The sequence below is a fragment of the Saccostrea cucullata genome, unplaced genomic scaffold, assembly GCF_032062105.1.
Source record: "Saccostrea cucullata isolate Sc308-1 unplaced genomic scaffold, CSIRO_AGI_Scuc_v1 ctg8824, whole genome shotgun sequence".
Classification (NCBI taxonomy): Eukaryota; Metazoa; Mollusca; class Bivalvia; order Ostreida; family Ostreidae; genus Saccostrea; species Saccostrea cuccullata.
The window spans coordinates 34,637-52,326 of record NW_026935185.1 but is presented as its reverse complement, the minus strand read 5'-3'; the positions used below and the strand labels follow the sequence as shown (position 1 = coordinate 52,326).

Here is a 17,690-nt window from a genome sequence, read left to right as displayed (position 1 = left end):
TGGGATCATGATTTGAACGAATTTGAAACTACACTTCCTTAGGATGCTTCCATATAAATATGACAAATTATGTCTTTGTTGTTCTTGAGAAAGAAATTCTTCAAGATTTGTCCTATATAGTCCTTAGTTTTAAAACTTTGAACGTTCATTGTGGCCCCACCCTTACCCTAGGGGTCATGATTTGAACAAGCTTGAATAAACACTACCTGAGGATGCTTTCAAATAACTAAGACCAATCATGGCTTTGTTGTTCTTAAGAAGATTTTTTTTAATGATTTTTCCTATATATTCCTAAATAAAACATTGATCGTCCATTGTGGCCCCGCCCTACACATACTACCTCCTGGGGTCATTATTTGAACAAACTTGATTCTGCAATATCTAAGGATGCTTCCACATTAGTTTAATCTTTCCCGACCGAGTGTTACTAAACTTGTACGATTTCTTAATTATCACCCCTTGAATGAGAATGTGGCCCTTCAATTGAACAAAATTGAATCCCCTTTATTTAAGGATGCTTTGTGGCAAGTTTGGTTGAAATTGGCCCAGTGGTTCTGGAGAAGAAGTCAAAAAAGTGAAACGTTTACAGACAGACGGATAACAGACATATTGTGATCAGAATAGCTCACTTGATCTTTCAGCTCAGGTGAGCTAATAATAACAAAGTACAAGATATGCATTCGCGTTGCTGGATGGTAAGGATAATAGGATAAAGCAGAAAATATTTGTGCATTACGAGAACTTTGCTTGACGTTATCAGGATATCAGGAAGAATTGCATATGAGTACTGAAAAAAAAAATTGGATGAATTTTTTTCATTTATAAAATCAATATTTCTTAATTTTACCAAGCTACTTTTTATGCATAATATTACGTAGATGGGGAAAAAAGTAATTTATTAAAATAAATAATTATATGAAGCAAAACAAATCCAGGTAGTTAACAATACTAAAATAAGGATAAGAAAATATTGAGTATCATACATTTTAGACAAAAGAACCATAAAGACATTGGAAATTGTGAAATAATAAATATGTATACAGGAAATAAGGGAGATGGCATGACCAGAATTAATTTACAAATCTGAAAATTTTGACAAGGTACAGCATACATATTTCACTTTGACTTCCTCAATAGTACAAGATAGAGTCAAAAGTAAAATAAATTGCTGTTTACATTAAAAAAAAATGGTTGGTAAGACAAAATAACCAACAGTTGTAGAGAGGATAGATAGTGAATTTTCAAAAATTCAGCAGGACAAAGTGATTTTTTCGCCAAAATCTTTCTTTGATCCCGTGATACCCAAGGGCTCTGCTGATTGGATGAGCAAAAAAAAATAAGATTGTAAAATAGTTACTTAAACGGAATACAGTACAGGTGTTATGTGAAATGATAATGTTAAATAATATTCTCTTTTCTTTGTGTATGCAGAAAAGCGGACACACTAAGGCTCATATACGTAAAAACGACTTTATTTACTTCAATACATGAAGACATATAGTAAAATACAGCAATAATTTTAAAACATCGGTATCAAAAGGGAATGGAAAATAAAGATTTTTTTTTTTTAAATTCAATAGTTTACTATGTATATTTATTCTAAACCTTGTAAATATTTATTTTCTAGGATGTAAATGCTAAGGAACACAATATTTACATCTCCCTTTTTTGTTGTTTTTGTTCGTACCTTGGTGAAAATACGCTTTTATTGCTAGCGCTCTCGGGCGCTAGCAACTACGTTAGTCCAAATTCCTTGAATACGCAAGCTCGGCCGCCATGGCCGTGCATTCTGGGAAAACTGTGAAATCTGTTACGGATAGACCGTACGATAACAATTTCGTTGTATCATGTTGTAGCATGAAATATCTTCATATTTATAATATTTCAAATTCTGGGGGTTTTGCTTGCTGACGGAAAAGCCCGAGTCATTATCTGATTCTTCTAAGCAATGACAAGGGATGTTTTTTTTTTACATCTATAAGCACAACCAAAGATAGATTCTAATTTCTGATTGTTTTTTTTACATCTATAAGCACAACCAAAGATAGATTCTAATTTTTTATTGGTCATTTCAGCCAATCTTCCAAATTCCAGAAACAGAAGCAAGAATTTACACTAAAAATAACGAATAAATCCACTATGTGCGTTTAAAAAATTCTGATGTGTATGGCTTTTAACCTAAGATATCTTGACAAAGATGACCCAAAGGACCCATTAAGCTACTTCACATGCGTTCCAAACTCTCTGGACTCTTTACACAACATACACTTTGAGTTATTTTCTATATTCCTTTCAACTCCCATGTATTTTCCTTGCTAAATTGCCAAGCAATTCTCTTCTTTAAATCAGCTCGTACATGCAATGTCTCAATCGGCATCTTCTTCATATTACATAGAGCCCCCCCCCCCCCTTCAGTAAAGGTTATATATGTTCCGTTGCGCCAAAACTCTAATATTATAGGTCACCAACCCACCCGTGTTTCTTTACCTATGTGTCTATAAAATATGCTTCACAAAACAATAATAACTTTATCACTCTCCAGCCTCGATAAAAATTAAAGAATTCAGCAAAATAAATCACTTATCACGGATCTTCCTTTCTGTGTTTAAAAATTGCTACGGCGCTAGCTCACCTATCTTTTTAAAAGATAAACTTGTTTGTAAGACAACCAACAAAATATGTATGTTTATGTGATTATTTTTACTGATCACGATTAACCTATCCAAAAATATGAAGAATATAAAGTTTAAAATGATTGTCTCGTCTCGTCTTAATTAACAATTTCTCTTTCAATTCTTAATGTCATACATTTAGGTCAGTTAAGTTCCAAATTTTGCCATCGCTTTCAAACGTGTAAAATCATAATAATTATGAAAATCAATGAAACAAAGAGGAAAATAGCGAAAACAGATCCATCTCAAAAAAGATACAAACAATACAAATTTGTGAAAAGGGCATAAAGCACGAACCCCTTGAAATTCCAAAGATAAGATCAGGTACCTAGGAGGAGTAAGCATTCCCTATTGATCGGTCACATCCAACGTGAGTCTTATGTAAAAATCAGATATATGGAAAATATTGTAGAATTCAGAATAAAAATTACCATAAAAATCGGTTTGAACATGTCAACGAAATACGTCTCAATGATAGGCTACTTTGCCAACAAGCTTTAGATAACTATAATAACTAAGAGTTTACAAAATGCTGATATCAAACGAGATGTGAATGTTTTTGAAGAAAAGTTTATTTGGTGCATAATAAAACTTACGATTACATATAAATGAAATATATGTAGATAATGAACAATATCCAAACCCAAAAGTAAAAGTCCATAAAACAATACAAAAGGGAAGTAGAGCAAGCAGGAACCTCAAAAACAGTATTAGTGGGATCAGGTTTCACGGAGGAGTGAACATCCCCGCCAACCTGCCACACCCGCCGTGTGCTCCTTGTCATGATCAGGAAATAACGGAAAAACCTTTGTCTATTCAGTGGTAAATAATGGAGAACAATTAGTATGAAAAACGTCAGTCAGCATTTGACTCAATGATAAATTGTATTTGCTGACAAGGCCATTGTATCGACTATGAAACTTACCAAATGGTGTCTTTAAACGAGACCATTTGTATCCCATGTCGGTAATACTTGGGTTCATTTTAAACATCAATTCAAGACACAAGTCAGTCAGTGGTAGTTTGAACAGTATATTTATTATGTTCCCCAAACGAAGTTGGGGAACATATTGTTTTTACTCTGTTTCTTATTATTATTATTATTATTATTATTAGGGTCTTCCGTCTTCAGCGGAAGACCCTTCTATTATTCTTATGTTTCTTTTTCAATTTTCTTATTATGTCGCCCCGAACGAAGTCGGGGACGACATATTGATATTGTACGCATGTTTTTTTTATCCAGGCTGTTTCTCGGAGATGGCTGGGACAATCTTCCTGAAACTTTCCTCAAAGGACGATCACTGGTTGTAGTTGTGCAGTGAGGTCGTTCAGTTCCAATATGTCTACCGTTGCCATGGAAACCTGTAAAAAGCGACAAATTTTGTCCGAGAGTGTTCTCTCTGGTCCCTTAAACGTTCGTCATGAAACTTTTCTTATTTGAATGATTAGTATCTGTAGTTGTGCGTCTCGCATTTAAAATTTTCAAATAATCGATTATTGCCATGGAAACCAGGTGAAAGTTAAAATTCTTTAATTTCGATTTTCTCAATAACTACTCAGGCAATCGTTTTGAAACTTTCAATGTTTATTCCTTGCAATGTGTCAAAGTGATTTCTACTTTCAAAATAATTGTAATAAGTCGCTCACAGTTGCCATACAAACGAAACATAAAAAAAGATTCAGATGTACACATGTGTTCTCCAAGGTCTAGGTCAAAGGGTCAAAGTTCGTCGTATCCAATAAAAGTTCTTTTCACAAGGATTACATATTTAAAATATAAAAGCCCTAGTACTTACCGTTCAAACGTTATGGCTATTTACTATGTTCAAGACGACCCCCCCCCCCCCTTTTTTGAAGCACACAGCCAAGTAGAATACACAGATATAACATATACAACTTACAAGTAACTTTTTAAAATCTTCATTCATAAAATTCAGTTCCCGTCATGTGATATTTTGCCATCATTCATTCTCCTTCTGTTTTGTCTCTTGAATTTATAAATATTTTATTTTATCTATATAAAAAAAAATAACGATTGTCAGCTGCATTTATTATCATTTCGCGTTTTCTTGTATATATATCTATCACTTGTATATTATTCATTTCATTAGATAAGGCAAGTATAAATTAAAAAATTGGTACGTCATTTCCATAGTTTTTATTCATTCATAAATCCTTTGATCCACTCCTGCAGGTTCGCGAAGCCTTGATCACCACTGTATACAAAACATTCATATCGCCGAAAATGTTCATGATTCCGCTAAACAGAGAAAGTTTACACATGATTTATCTTCTCATAACAACATCAGCTCTCTGCAATGCAGAAATGCTCGAATTGAAGGGGAAAATTCAGGAGTTATTGATGAGAAAAATTCAGGAGTTATTATGTCGCCCCGAACGAAGTCGGGGACGACATATTGATATTGTACGCATGTTTTTTTTATCCAGGCTGTTTCTCGGAGATGGCTGGGACAATCTTCCTGAAACTTTCCTCAAAGGACGATCACTGGTTGTAGTTGTGCAGTGAGGTCGTTCAGTTCCAATATGTCTACCGTTGCCATGGAAACCTGTAAAAAGCGACAAATTTTGTCCGAGAGTGTTCTCTCTGGTCCCTTAAACGTTCGTCATGAAACTTTTCTTATTTGAATGATTAGTATCTGTAGTTGTGCGTCTCGCATTTAAAATTTTCAAATAATCGATTATTGCCATGGAAACCAGGTGAAAGTTAAAATTCTTTAATTTCGATTTTCTCAATAACTACTCAGGCAATCGTTTTGAAACTTTCAATGTTTATTCCTTGCAATGTGTCAAAGTGATTTCTACTTTCAAAATAATTGTAATAAGTCGCTCACAGTTGCCATACAAACGAAACATAAAAAAAGATTCAGATGTACACATGTGTTCTCCAAGGTCTAGGTCAAAGGGTCAAAGTTCGTCGTATCCAATAAAAGTTCTTTTCACAAGGATTACATATTTAAAATATAAAAGCCCTAGTACTTACCGTTCAAACGTTATGGCTATTTACTATGTTCAAGACGACCCCCCCCTTTTTTGAAGCACACAGCCAAGTAGAATACACAGATATAACATATACAACTTACAAGTAACTTTTTAAAATCTTCATTCATAAAATTCAGTTCCCGTCATGTGATATTTTGCCATCATTCATTCTCCTTCTGTTTTGTCTCTTGAATTTATAAATATTTTATTTTATCTATATAAAAAAAATAACGATTGTCAGCTGCATTTATTATCATTTCGCGTTTTCTTGTATATCTATCACTTGTATATTATTCATTTCATTAGATAAGGCAAGTATAAATTAAAAAATTGGTACGTCATTTCCATAGTTTTTATTCATTCATAAATCCTTTGATCCACTCCTGCAGGTTCGCGAAGCCTTGATCACCACTGTATACAAAACATTCATATCGCCGAAAATGTTCATGATTCCGCTAAACTGAGAAAGTTTACACATGATTTATCTTCTCATAACAACATCAGCTCTCTGCAATGCAGAAATGCTCGAATTGAAGGGGAAAATTCAGGAGTTATTGATGAGAAAAATTCAGGAGTTATTATGTCGCCCCGAACGAAGTCGGGGACGACATATTGATATTGTACGCATGTTTTTTTTATCCAGGCTGTTTCTCGGAGATGGCTGGGACAATCTTCCTGAAACTTTCCTCAAAGGACGATCACTGGTTGTAGTTGTGCAGTGAGGTCGTTCAGTTCCAATATGTCTACCGTTGCCATGGAAACCTGTAAAAAGCGACAAATTTTGTCCGAGAGTGTTCTCTCTGGTCCCTTAAACGTTCGTCATGAAACTTTTCTTATTTGAATGATTAGTATCTGTAGTTGTGCGTCTCGCATTTAAAATTTTCAAATAATCGATTATTGCCATGGAAACCAGGTGAAAGTTAAAATTCTTTAATTTCGATTTTCTCAATAACTACTCAGGCAATCGTTTTGAAACTTTCAATGTTTATTCCTTGCAATGTGTCAAAGTGATTTCTACTTTCAAAATAATTGTAATAAGTCGCTCACAGTTGCCATACAAACGAAACATAAAAAAAGATTCAGATGTACACATGTGTTCTCCAAGGTCTAGGTCAAAGGGTCAAAGTTCGTCGTATCCAATAAAAGTTCTTTTCACAAGGATTACATATTTAAAATATAAAAGCCCTAGTACTTACCGTTCAAACGTTATGGCTATTTACTATGTTCAAGACGACCCCCCCCCCCTTTTTTGAAGCACACAGCCAAGTAGAATACACAGATATAACATATACAACTTACAAGTAACTTTTTAAAATCTTCATTCATAAAATTCAGTTCCCGTCATGTGATATTTTGCCATCATTCATTCTCCTTCTGTTTTGTCTCTTGAATTTATAAATATTTTATTTTATCTATATAAAAAAAAATAACGATTGTCAGCTGCATTTATTATCATTTCGCGTTTTCTTGTATATCTATCACTTGTATATTATTCATTTCATTAGATAAGGCAAGTATAAATTAAAAAATTGGTACGTCATTTCCATAGTTTTTATTCATTCATAAATCCTTTGATCCACTCCTGCAGGTTCGCGAAGCCTTGATCACCACTGTATACAAAACATTCATATCGCCGAAAATGTTCATGATTCCGCTAAACTGAGAAAGTTTACACATGATTTATCTTCTCATAACAACATCAGCTCTCTGCAATGCAGAAATGCTCGAATTGAAGGGGAAAATTCAGGAGTTATTGATGAGAAAAATTCAGGAGTTATTATGTCGCCCCGAACGAAGTCGGGGACGACATATTGATATTGTACGCATGTTTTTTTTATCCAGGCTGTTTCTCGGAGATGGCTGGGACAATCTTCCTGAAACTTTCCTCAAAGGACGATCACTGGTTGTAGTTGTGCAGTGAGGTCGTTCAGTTCCAATATGTCTACCGTTGCCATGGAAACCTGTAAAAAGCGACAAATTTTGTCCGAGAGTGTTCTCTCTGGTCCCTTAAACGTTCGTCATGAAACTTTTCTTATTTGAATGATTAGTATCTGTAGTTGTGCGTCTCGCATTTAAAATTTTCAAATAATCGATTATTGCCATGGAAACCAGGTGAAAGTTAAAATTCTTTAATTTCGATTTTCTCAATAACTACTCAGGCAATCGTTTTGAAACTTTCAATGTTTATTCCTTGCAATGTGTCAAAGTGATTTCTACTTTCAAAATAATTGTAATAAGTCGCTCACAGTTGCCATACAAACGAAACATAAAAAAAGATTCAGATGTACACATGTGTTCTCCAAGGTCTAGGTCAAAGGGTCAAAGTTCGTCGTATCCAATAAAAGTTCTTTTCACAAGGATTACATATTTAAAATATAAAAGCCCTAGTACTTACCGTTCAAACGTTATGGCTATTTACTATGTTCAAGACGACCCCCCCCCCCTTTTTTGAAGCACACAGCCAAGTAGAATACACAGATATAACATATACAACTTACAAGTAACTTTTTAAAATCTTCATTCATAAAATTCAGTTCCCGTCATGTGATATTTTGCCATCATTCATTCTCCTTCTGTTTTGTCTCTTGAATTTATAAATATTTTATTTTATCTATATAAAAAAAAATAACGATTGTCAGCTGCATTTATTATCATTTCGCGTTTTCTTGTATATCTGTCACTTGTATATTATTCATTTCATTAGATAAGGCAAGTATAAATTAAAAAATTGGTACGTCATTTCCATAGTTTTTATTCATTCATAAATCCTTTGATCCACTCCTGCAGGTTCGCGAAGCCTTGATCACCACTGTATACAAAACATTCATATCGCCGAAAATGTTCATGATTCCGCTAAACTGAGAAAGTTTACACATGATTTATCTTCTCATAACAACATCAGCTCTCTGCAATGCAGAAATGCTCGAATTGAAGGGGAAAATTCAGGAGTTATTGATGAGAAAAATTCAGGAGTTATTATGTCGCCCCGAACGAAGTCGGGGACGACATATTGATATTGTACGCATGTTTTTTTTATCCAGGCTGTTTCTCGGAGATGGCTGGGACAATCTTCCTGAAACTTTCCTCAAAGGACGATCACTGGTTGTAGTTGTGCAGTGAGGTCGTTCAGTTCCAATATGTCTACCGTTGCCATGGAAACCTGTAAAAAGCGACAAATTTTGTCCGAGAGTGTTCTCTCTGGTCCCTTAAACGTTCGTCATGAAACTTTTCTTATTTGAATGATTAGTATCTGTAGTTGTGCGTCTCGCATTTAAAATTTTCAAATAATCGATTATTGCCATGGAAACCAGGTGAAAGTTAAAATTCTTTAATTTCGATTTTCTCAATAACTACTCAGGCAATCGTTTTGAAACTTTCAATGTTTATTCCTTGCAATGTGTCAAAGTGATTTCTACTTTCAAAATAATTGTAATAAGTCGCTCACAGTTGCCATACAAACGAAACATAAAAAAAGATTCAGATGTACACATGTGTTCTCCAAGGTCTAGGTCAAAGGGTCAAAGTTCGTCGTATCCAATAAAAGTTCTTTTCACAAGGATTACATATTTAAAATATAAAAGCCCTAGTACTTACCGTTCAAACGTTATGGCTATTTACTATGTTCAAGACGACCCCCCCCCCCCCCAAAGGCTGAGGAGGGAGCGAGCGTAGAAATATTGATATTTTTTATTTGCATTTCGGGGGGAAAGTGACTTTCTAATGATATTTTGACGTTATTTTTGATTTCTTTAACGTATGACATACACAACTTTACTCTTATCATGAACAATAATGTTGTATCTACTTATCATGATGGAATTATTTTGGTCGGACCAATATGTGTGAGCTGCCGCTGAATACAGTTATATATCTTGCAAAGATAGTATGCATTGATCGAATATATAGAAAACATACAGTGTATATTTTGAAGAACCCCTATCATCCAGGCGATTGTGTGTGTGCGTGTGTGAGAGGGTGTGTGTGTGTGTGTGTGTGTGTGTGTGTCGGACTCTCTATGCTTTCTTCGCAGCTTGTTTTCTTTTCAATAATAAGGCAGATTGCTCGTTGTTTACATCTCTATATGTAGAAAATCGTATCATCGTGTCAAACTGACCAGTCGGTGATCCTCGGGTGGCCTCACACTTTTTGTATGTAGCGTAGTGGAGTCAGCCGAGGATTGCCGATTGATAAATAGCAGCTTACACTGGGACTTCACATCCGAAAATCAAACTTAATGTGTGATCTCTCGTGAGAGATGACAAACATTTAATTTGGTCCGCCTGTATCTAAAATCTACCCGGTACATCGATGATCTCAGATAATGTCATGATCATTTTTACTCGCCCATGTTCTTAAAAGCCTCTTTTAAACATTGCATTAATTTATTTACACTGGCAAATCACTTTAGAGTAAGACTCGTGGAAACATTCAAATTTACTTCTAATTCACAATTTCATTATTCATAATTTATTTCTTTTTAATCAAATTTACATGAATATAAGGCCTCCTTAGCTCCTGACGTATTTCTTGACAAAATTTACATTTCGTTAGAATTACCAAGAAATCAAGTCCACTAACTTTCAAAGAGATATCATAGAGAAAACAAATCGTTCTAAAAGGAAATATTTTAAAATAAACTCCTGTGTTAGTTACACTTTTTTCATACCAATATGAGGAAACATCATTTGGCACAAACATGCTTAATTCAGTACTAAATAACTGAAGCGTGTACTTAGAGATAGTGTCTAATATTGATAAATGCATCAGTTACAAAACTTTTATTTCATTTTAATTACTTTGTGGGTGTACATATACTTGTATATATAGTCACTAATATTTAACAAAAGCCAAAATCTTCCTTGTTTTTTTCCACAGGTTTGCTACTTGTGCTTAGACTAAAAAATGTAAGTATTGTTAAAGGGAAAATCATTATTTTATGTTTAGGTGTTTATGATATTAAATAAAGTGCAAAATACTTTATTTCCTTTAATTCAGAGTAAGTATTTTTTTGTAATTAAGACAGCTACAAATAAAGCTCTTTATTCATAGAAATTCTAAAAGATACCGATTCATTTTTTAAGGTTCCTTCTTCTAAATGTGGTGGTCATGATCCTCATCCTTAATAAAGAAACTGATGCAAATTCTTCCTCTGATTTCGTCACGTCCTACAAGAAATACCATGAAATTTGCATTGGCATGGGGTATCAGGACCAAGGTTGCAAACGAAGAGAAAGAGGTATTAAAACCAGAAAATGACTCTTAGAAATGACTCTTAGACTCATGTATACTCTTAAATGGCTTTTGAGTTTTTTTATAACGTTATTCTTTCATTTCAGGGCCTCCTGCAGCATTCCATGCACTCATGTCTAAACAATTGACCAGTTTGGCAACCAATGTACCAGTTGCATTTGGAAAAATAACCCTAAATGAAGGAAACGCATATGATCCGTCCTCTGGGAAATTCACTGCTCCAACAGATGGCATCTACTATTTTACATGGACTGTTCTAACAGGAAAGGGTAAACTGTTTAATACAGAAATTGTATTGAATAATAAAATTGTTGGCTATACAACTATGCCAATGGAAGTCAAAATGGCATCTATGAAACCGGATCCTCTGCCGCTGTAATTAAAATGAAGAAGGGTGATAAGGCATGGATACGAACATATGATAGCCATGGGCAATCTGTACATCCCAACTGGTCGTCATTTTCGGGTTTTCAGTTGTAACACCAATCTTCTTTTAAAGTCTCCATTAAAATTATTCATAATTCTCATTTTTGTCTTCATTCTTAAATGGCAATATCTTTTATTTGATAAAAATGGAATGGTTAAAAATTTTATGCCACCGTAAACAAACTCCCGGGGGTATATAATTTTTGCCTTGTCTATCTCTCTCTCTCTCTCTCTCTCTCTCTCTCTCTCTCTCTCTCTCTCTCTCTCTCTCTCTCTCTCTCTCTCTCTCTCTCTCTCTCTCTCTCTGTGTGTGTGTGTGTGTGTGTTTGTCCGCAAAAACCAGCGACATTTATAGCACATTTAATCATTTCAAGACCATGATTTCCTTGACTTTTTCACATGGAACAAAAATGCAGGATTCATTGTTTAAAATGATATAAAGTTTGTAATAGAAGTATGATAGGTAAGAAAAATAATTAGATCTCAAAATGTAACATATATTATGAAACACCCTAGTGACTTTTTGTTGACTTTTGCACGACATAGCAAAAAATTATAGTTGGCCACGGCTGTGGACCCTATTTTCTAAAGGAAAATTACCCTTTAAATGGGCCATTTTGATGTGTTTTCTGTTTAAAATAGAGAAATGTTTCACATTAATGACGTCATATTTGCAGAATAGTATTCTTTCATGCAATATTCGTTCCTGATTTATCACAGTCATATACATAACTAATATTTAAGCCAGTTTCAAACCTCTTTTATGACATTACATTTTAGGGCACAATAAAGCTAAAACTATACATTCTCCTTTAGTTGTAACACATCATTTGGTTGGATAAAATATTTTAATATATATCTTATAACTTTATTTACCTACGTCACAATGAGAATTCATCAAAAACGTACAACTCCGCTTGACGTTACTTCTAAAAATATGCCCTATTCGAAGCCATTTTTGGAGGGAAATTTGGTTCATTGTCTACTCTGAAATTAATTATATGGAATGAAGTTTATTTTAATCTTTGTTATACGATATAACATAACTTGGGGCAGTTTATACTTTTTTATAAACCGCTTTGTAGAACATTTATTTTTCCCCGCAATGTTTCTTTGTAGACTTGTTTTATGAAGTTTCGGAATTCATTATAGATATATCATTTTTATTTTCGTTGTGTGGAATATTGAAAATATTGGAAGCTGACAAATGATTTTAGATGATATCAGAAAGGGGGCTATGAGTATAAGTAAGATTACCACTTTATAGAATTGAAACTCAGATACTTTAATATACTATAATAGAAATAATGACCCTTACAAAGACAATGCTGTGACCTGCATTGTCATGCAACTCGGACCAGCACATGTATATGCTGATCGTGTAATCTATTTGATTTTTTTTTTATCTTCTGATCTACTGAAAACAGAAGGTTAAATGGTTTTTATATTGCCCCTCAATCGCTCAATGTGAGATTGTAACAAAATTATAATACTGTATACAGGGTTATTTTCGCCCCGTGTTATTTTCGACCTTTCACAATGTAAAACAAATTTGCCTTGTTTTTTAATTCGCCCAATCGTAGTTTTGTTTAAGAAATTATACTAATTTTTTTTAATTCGTCCAGTTTTAAATTCGCCCTAATGAGGCGAAAATAAAACGGGGGCGAACATTTCCCTGTATACAGTACTATATAATCAATTCTGATAAAGTGCCAAGGTCTTCCTTTTCATGTCCGTCCCATCGCTGGTATTAAACTTCCACAGAATTCAAAATATTTTTCAAATAATGATAGGAGATGAAAATCGGGGTTTAATAAATTTTGTTATTTATTCTATTTAAAGATAAATGACTTAAGGTTCGAAATTTAACTACATGTACATTGTGCATATGTACGTCACCACTGATAAAATGCCCAGCAGTAATAAATTTTTAGCGTGAAGAAGAACATAAGCATGATGGAGGATTATATATTTCAAATAATCCATATCATGGCCTTTTAGTTTCTTGTAATTAAACGTTTGGAAACAATAGTCGATGTATGTTTGTAAAAAAAAAAAATATTTCTTCAATGTGAAATAGATTTATGGTGGAATACAAGGTTGGACTCTCTCGTGGTTAAGAATATTACCTACATTTAGTTAACTGTGTAAATTTCTTTGTTGGCATATTGAAATTCAAGGGAAATTCAACAATATCAGAAGTGAATAAGATTTCAAGGAGGAGTTATCATTCCTTGCTGAACAGCACACCCGCCGTGTGTCATGATCGGGAAATAACTGTAAAAATATTCGACAATGTGTATATAATGGCCTAATAGTATGAAAAAAATCAATCGACATTTGACTCAATGATAAACTGTATTTGCTGTTAAGGTCATTTTATCGACCATAGAACTTACAAAATGATGACTTTAAACGAGACTGCTGATATTCTTGTTTCCGTTTCAGCAACTTGTCTGTCACTAATTCACCTTTTAGAAAATGTTCATACGTGGAGCATGCTCTTGGGTATCGAATCAACTGAGATATAAACGACGTATGCAGGTGATGTATAGTGCTGCATAAGTAAGGTTAGTTGACAAATGAAAAGTTAAAGTTATCATGTTATCATAAAGCTAGGAGGTTAGATTACCATTAAAGTCTTTCATGTTAAGTATCGAAATATGAAACAGATATGTCAGCCTCTGTAATATTTCTGTTTCAAGTTCACCGGCCGGATATATCGTATCGACAGAAAAATGGAAATAACAATTGTTAATTTACAATACATCTAAATGACAAATTGAAGGCCACAGGCGATGTTTTCCTTTTCTTTTTACATATAAGATTTTGAACAAATTCTGATTTAACTGAATACAAAAATAGGTCTGCTAATAACGGGGCGCAAATACTAGTAGTATCCAAGAGAACTCCAATAGATTGTTGGAAGACATGGTCTCCAAAAAGCACATAATTATTGTTAATCAGAAAATCGAGCATCTTTATAATATCAACAGAGAACCTGTTTGTAAATCAAGATGTTTTGAACAAAGTAATTTTGCAACTGACCGATGACAAATATATGAAATGAATAATGGCCTTACAGTTTATATTAAAGACGCCAATAAGAAATTAGATTTACTGTTCGGTATCTCAATATATTTCATTTACTTTTTACTTTTCAACATTGTGAAGCATTCTAGCATTCAAACCATTTTATATCCGGTCATACCATTTAACCTCATTGGTAAATAAAGTAAAATGTAAAATTAAAGAAAAGAATGCATGTACATCTATATGTCAGAATTCTACTTATTTTTTCTGAAGAAGTTAGGTAATAGAGAGTATTAAAACGTTTTCTGGTAAATAGTTACTGCTCTTTGTCATGTACATTGTAGCATCTACAATTCGCTGACGGTACAAATCGATCGTGTATAATCTGTATTTCAAACTATGAATTTTGAATTGGGAATCAATGTCAACAAGTGGTTAAGTGAAGCTTTAGTTAATTTTTTTTAACTAGATAGTACAAAGTATTTAATCAATTTACAAAATAAAATAATTAAAGAAGAAAAGGGACTACATGTTCAAAATGATTCTAAAATTTAGAGAAGATTAAACGAATATATATAAACCAGATAAAACTTTTGTGTTATAAAATGATTATGGAAAGTGTTAATCTTTAATTTTACTAATTATTTAGCTATCGTTCTTTTTACACAAAGAAATTTACAAATTACAGTAACTACCAAACCAATACATGTATGTACTTAAGTGACATTTTCAGGAAAATTTTGGCAGAAGAATAATAAAGACAACATAATGGTTTGGGGTTAATTATAAAACATTGTCTTACTAATTATCTTGTCGTTGGCATCTTTTGTGAGATTGGTTACTGTTCTTGTTCTTCAATTATTTTTCAAAATTAAAACGTTTTTCATAAATTGCAGCGTTTTGGGCTGGTCATACATGTACTTTTTTATCCGGTTCTCTAACATACTCTTAAAGGAGTGGTAAAGTAGGATCGGCAAATATATCAGTGTTTAAATTGAGTTCTGTGAATTAACGTTTGAGTTTCTCATGGATTTGAATAACAAAATCAATACAAAATTTCGTTATACTTATCTTAAACAAATATTTTGAATGACAATTTAAAAGACTGGGACTCATTGTCAAAAGAGTTTCGGTATTTCATTCCGAAAATGTCTTAAATAAATTGATTCATAATAATTACATTATTATTATGTTTAAATAAAAAAGAATCGAGGTCTTTGAAAGAAGATCTGTTTTGTGTCTTATTGGGAATTTTACTTATTCTTTTCAATAATATTGAAAGACATAATATAAGCATATTTTATACAAAAAACGTATGAAAAAACGTATAAAAGCGTATTAATATTAAATACATGTATTTGTTTCAATTTTTGCCTAATAATTACACATCCACGTTAAAAATTAAATTAAGTCTTCCTTATTCAAAGGCGTGTTTCTAAGTTCCATTCATTCTTGATCTTTTATTCAATTATTTCCTTTAAGATTTACAAAAACAAACTTAGTCGCGTTATAGTTTTATATTTTTTATTCAGGCATATCTTATATAAAGTGGATTAATTTCTATGGATGATTTTTTTATATTTAATAAAAAATCAAAGTAAAACACTGTTTAACTTTAAAAAGTACTTTTCTGTATACATAAAACTTGGAAATTACTTTAAAAGGCTCAAGTATTGAACATTGACAAATCAGCTGCATATTTTATCTTAAGTTTATATTTTAAATATGTATAATAAACGTTCATTATAATACATTATAGAACCGACCATCATGAAAAAAACCCTTTATAAATCATTTATTAAATGTGAAAATGATGATATTGTTAAAACTAGATAATGAACACTCGACAGAAACATTTTGCACCAATGGAAAATTCTAAAAGATATGTATTAATTTAATTTATAAGGAAAAATCTAGACACAAATTCTTGACGCCTTGATAAAAGATAATCAGATCAAACTATCCAATTAAAGCAAGGGTATTAAAGAAACCTAATCGTCCTTGATGTGTTTACTTTGGTATTATTTCATACACTTTGATGAATTTACTGATGACAGAATTTAATTCAATTCAGAATAAGGAGTTCGTGTTTATATAGACTAATTTAAAGAAGAAAGGCACCGTGATAAACGATGCTATCTGCGGAATTTATGATGAAGTGTGACATGTTTTTATCTGATGCACCAGGTACTGCAATCATAATATATCAAAACCTTTAAATTAAATCATTAATTTTCTGATTTAAAATATTGATCATGTCAAATTTATTTTAATAAATGTCAATTAAATCATGCTAACGTGTACCAATTACACACATTTTAATTCTACTTTGTAGTATTTGAAATAATATTAAGGCAAATTGTTTACCTATACAATTTTAAACAATTCAAAACGCGTAAAAAATTGACAAGCTTTACTTTGTTGATTAAAAATTCCGTTGGTTATTCAAAAAATCGCAACAAATAAATGAAAACGGAAGACTTTCAAACACATTCTTTATATCTTCAATGAAATATAATGATGATAAAGAAAAATATTCAATCTAAAAGGTCCATTGAAAAAATAAAATTCGGCAGCACAGCAAACACGGACAAACAGAGATGGGATCAGGTGCCATTGAGGAGTTAGTATCCCCCACCGACCGGTCACACCCACCATGTGCTCCTTTTCACGATCGGAAATGAACGGAAAATCCATGGACAATTCAGTGTGTAAATAATAGTCCAGTAGTATGAAAAAACAACATTCAACATTTGACTAAATGATAAGTGAATTTGCGAACAGGGTCATTGTATCGCCCATGGAACTTACGAAATGATGACTTAAAACGAGACAGCTGATATTCTTGTTTCATTAACTTGTGTGTCAATAACTTATCTCGTTTTATAAATTGTTTATACGTAGAGCATGCTCTTGCGTATCAAATCAATCATTGAGAAATATAAACCCTACATGCTAGTGAAAAGAGTATATCACTGTATTTATAGGAAAAGTTGACAATTAAAATGTTATAATTAAGCATAAATTTGGTTTTTATTACATATACCTTTTTTCTTAAACAACTCTTTTTTTTAGGGGGAATAGGGTCTAACAGTTTTATGGCTAGTCAAAATAAAGAGGAAACACTGCTTTGAAAAATAATTTGGATCAATGCCAAGTTGCTATTTTCTGAAATGAATTTACTGAATGAACATTTGCCTTTCCCATGCGTACCGGACAGAAGTCAATATTTGTAGGTATCAATTTACAAATATTTACTAAACGATTCAACAGACTGGGCGGCTGCCTTTCAACATAATTGAAGATAAA

General features: G+C 32.7%; 1 protein-coding gene across 1 annotated transcript; it reads left to right on the top strand.

The window, feature by feature from the left end:
- The first annotated feature begins 10,525 nt into the window (after window positions 1-10,525).
- Window positions 10,526-11,449, top strand: LOC134242098 (collagen alpha-1(X) chain-like). The gene is made up of 3 exons (XM_062724118.1): window positions 10,526-10,576; window positions 10,754-10,908; window positions 11,009-11,449. Coding segments are annotated over exons 1-3 (450 nt in total). The 5' UTR covers window positions 10,526-10,574; the 3' UTR covers window positions 11,302-11,449.
- Window positions 11,450-17,690: the final 6,241 nt, after the last annotated feature.

Bases quoted from the DNA above. Each gene is read 5' to 3' on its own strand.
- LOC134242098 (XM_062724118.1), top strand. The intron at 10,909-11,008 runs GTATTAAAACCA...CTTTCATTTCAG, and splicing joins TTGCAAACGAAGAGAAAGAG to GGCCTCCTGCAGCATTCCAT.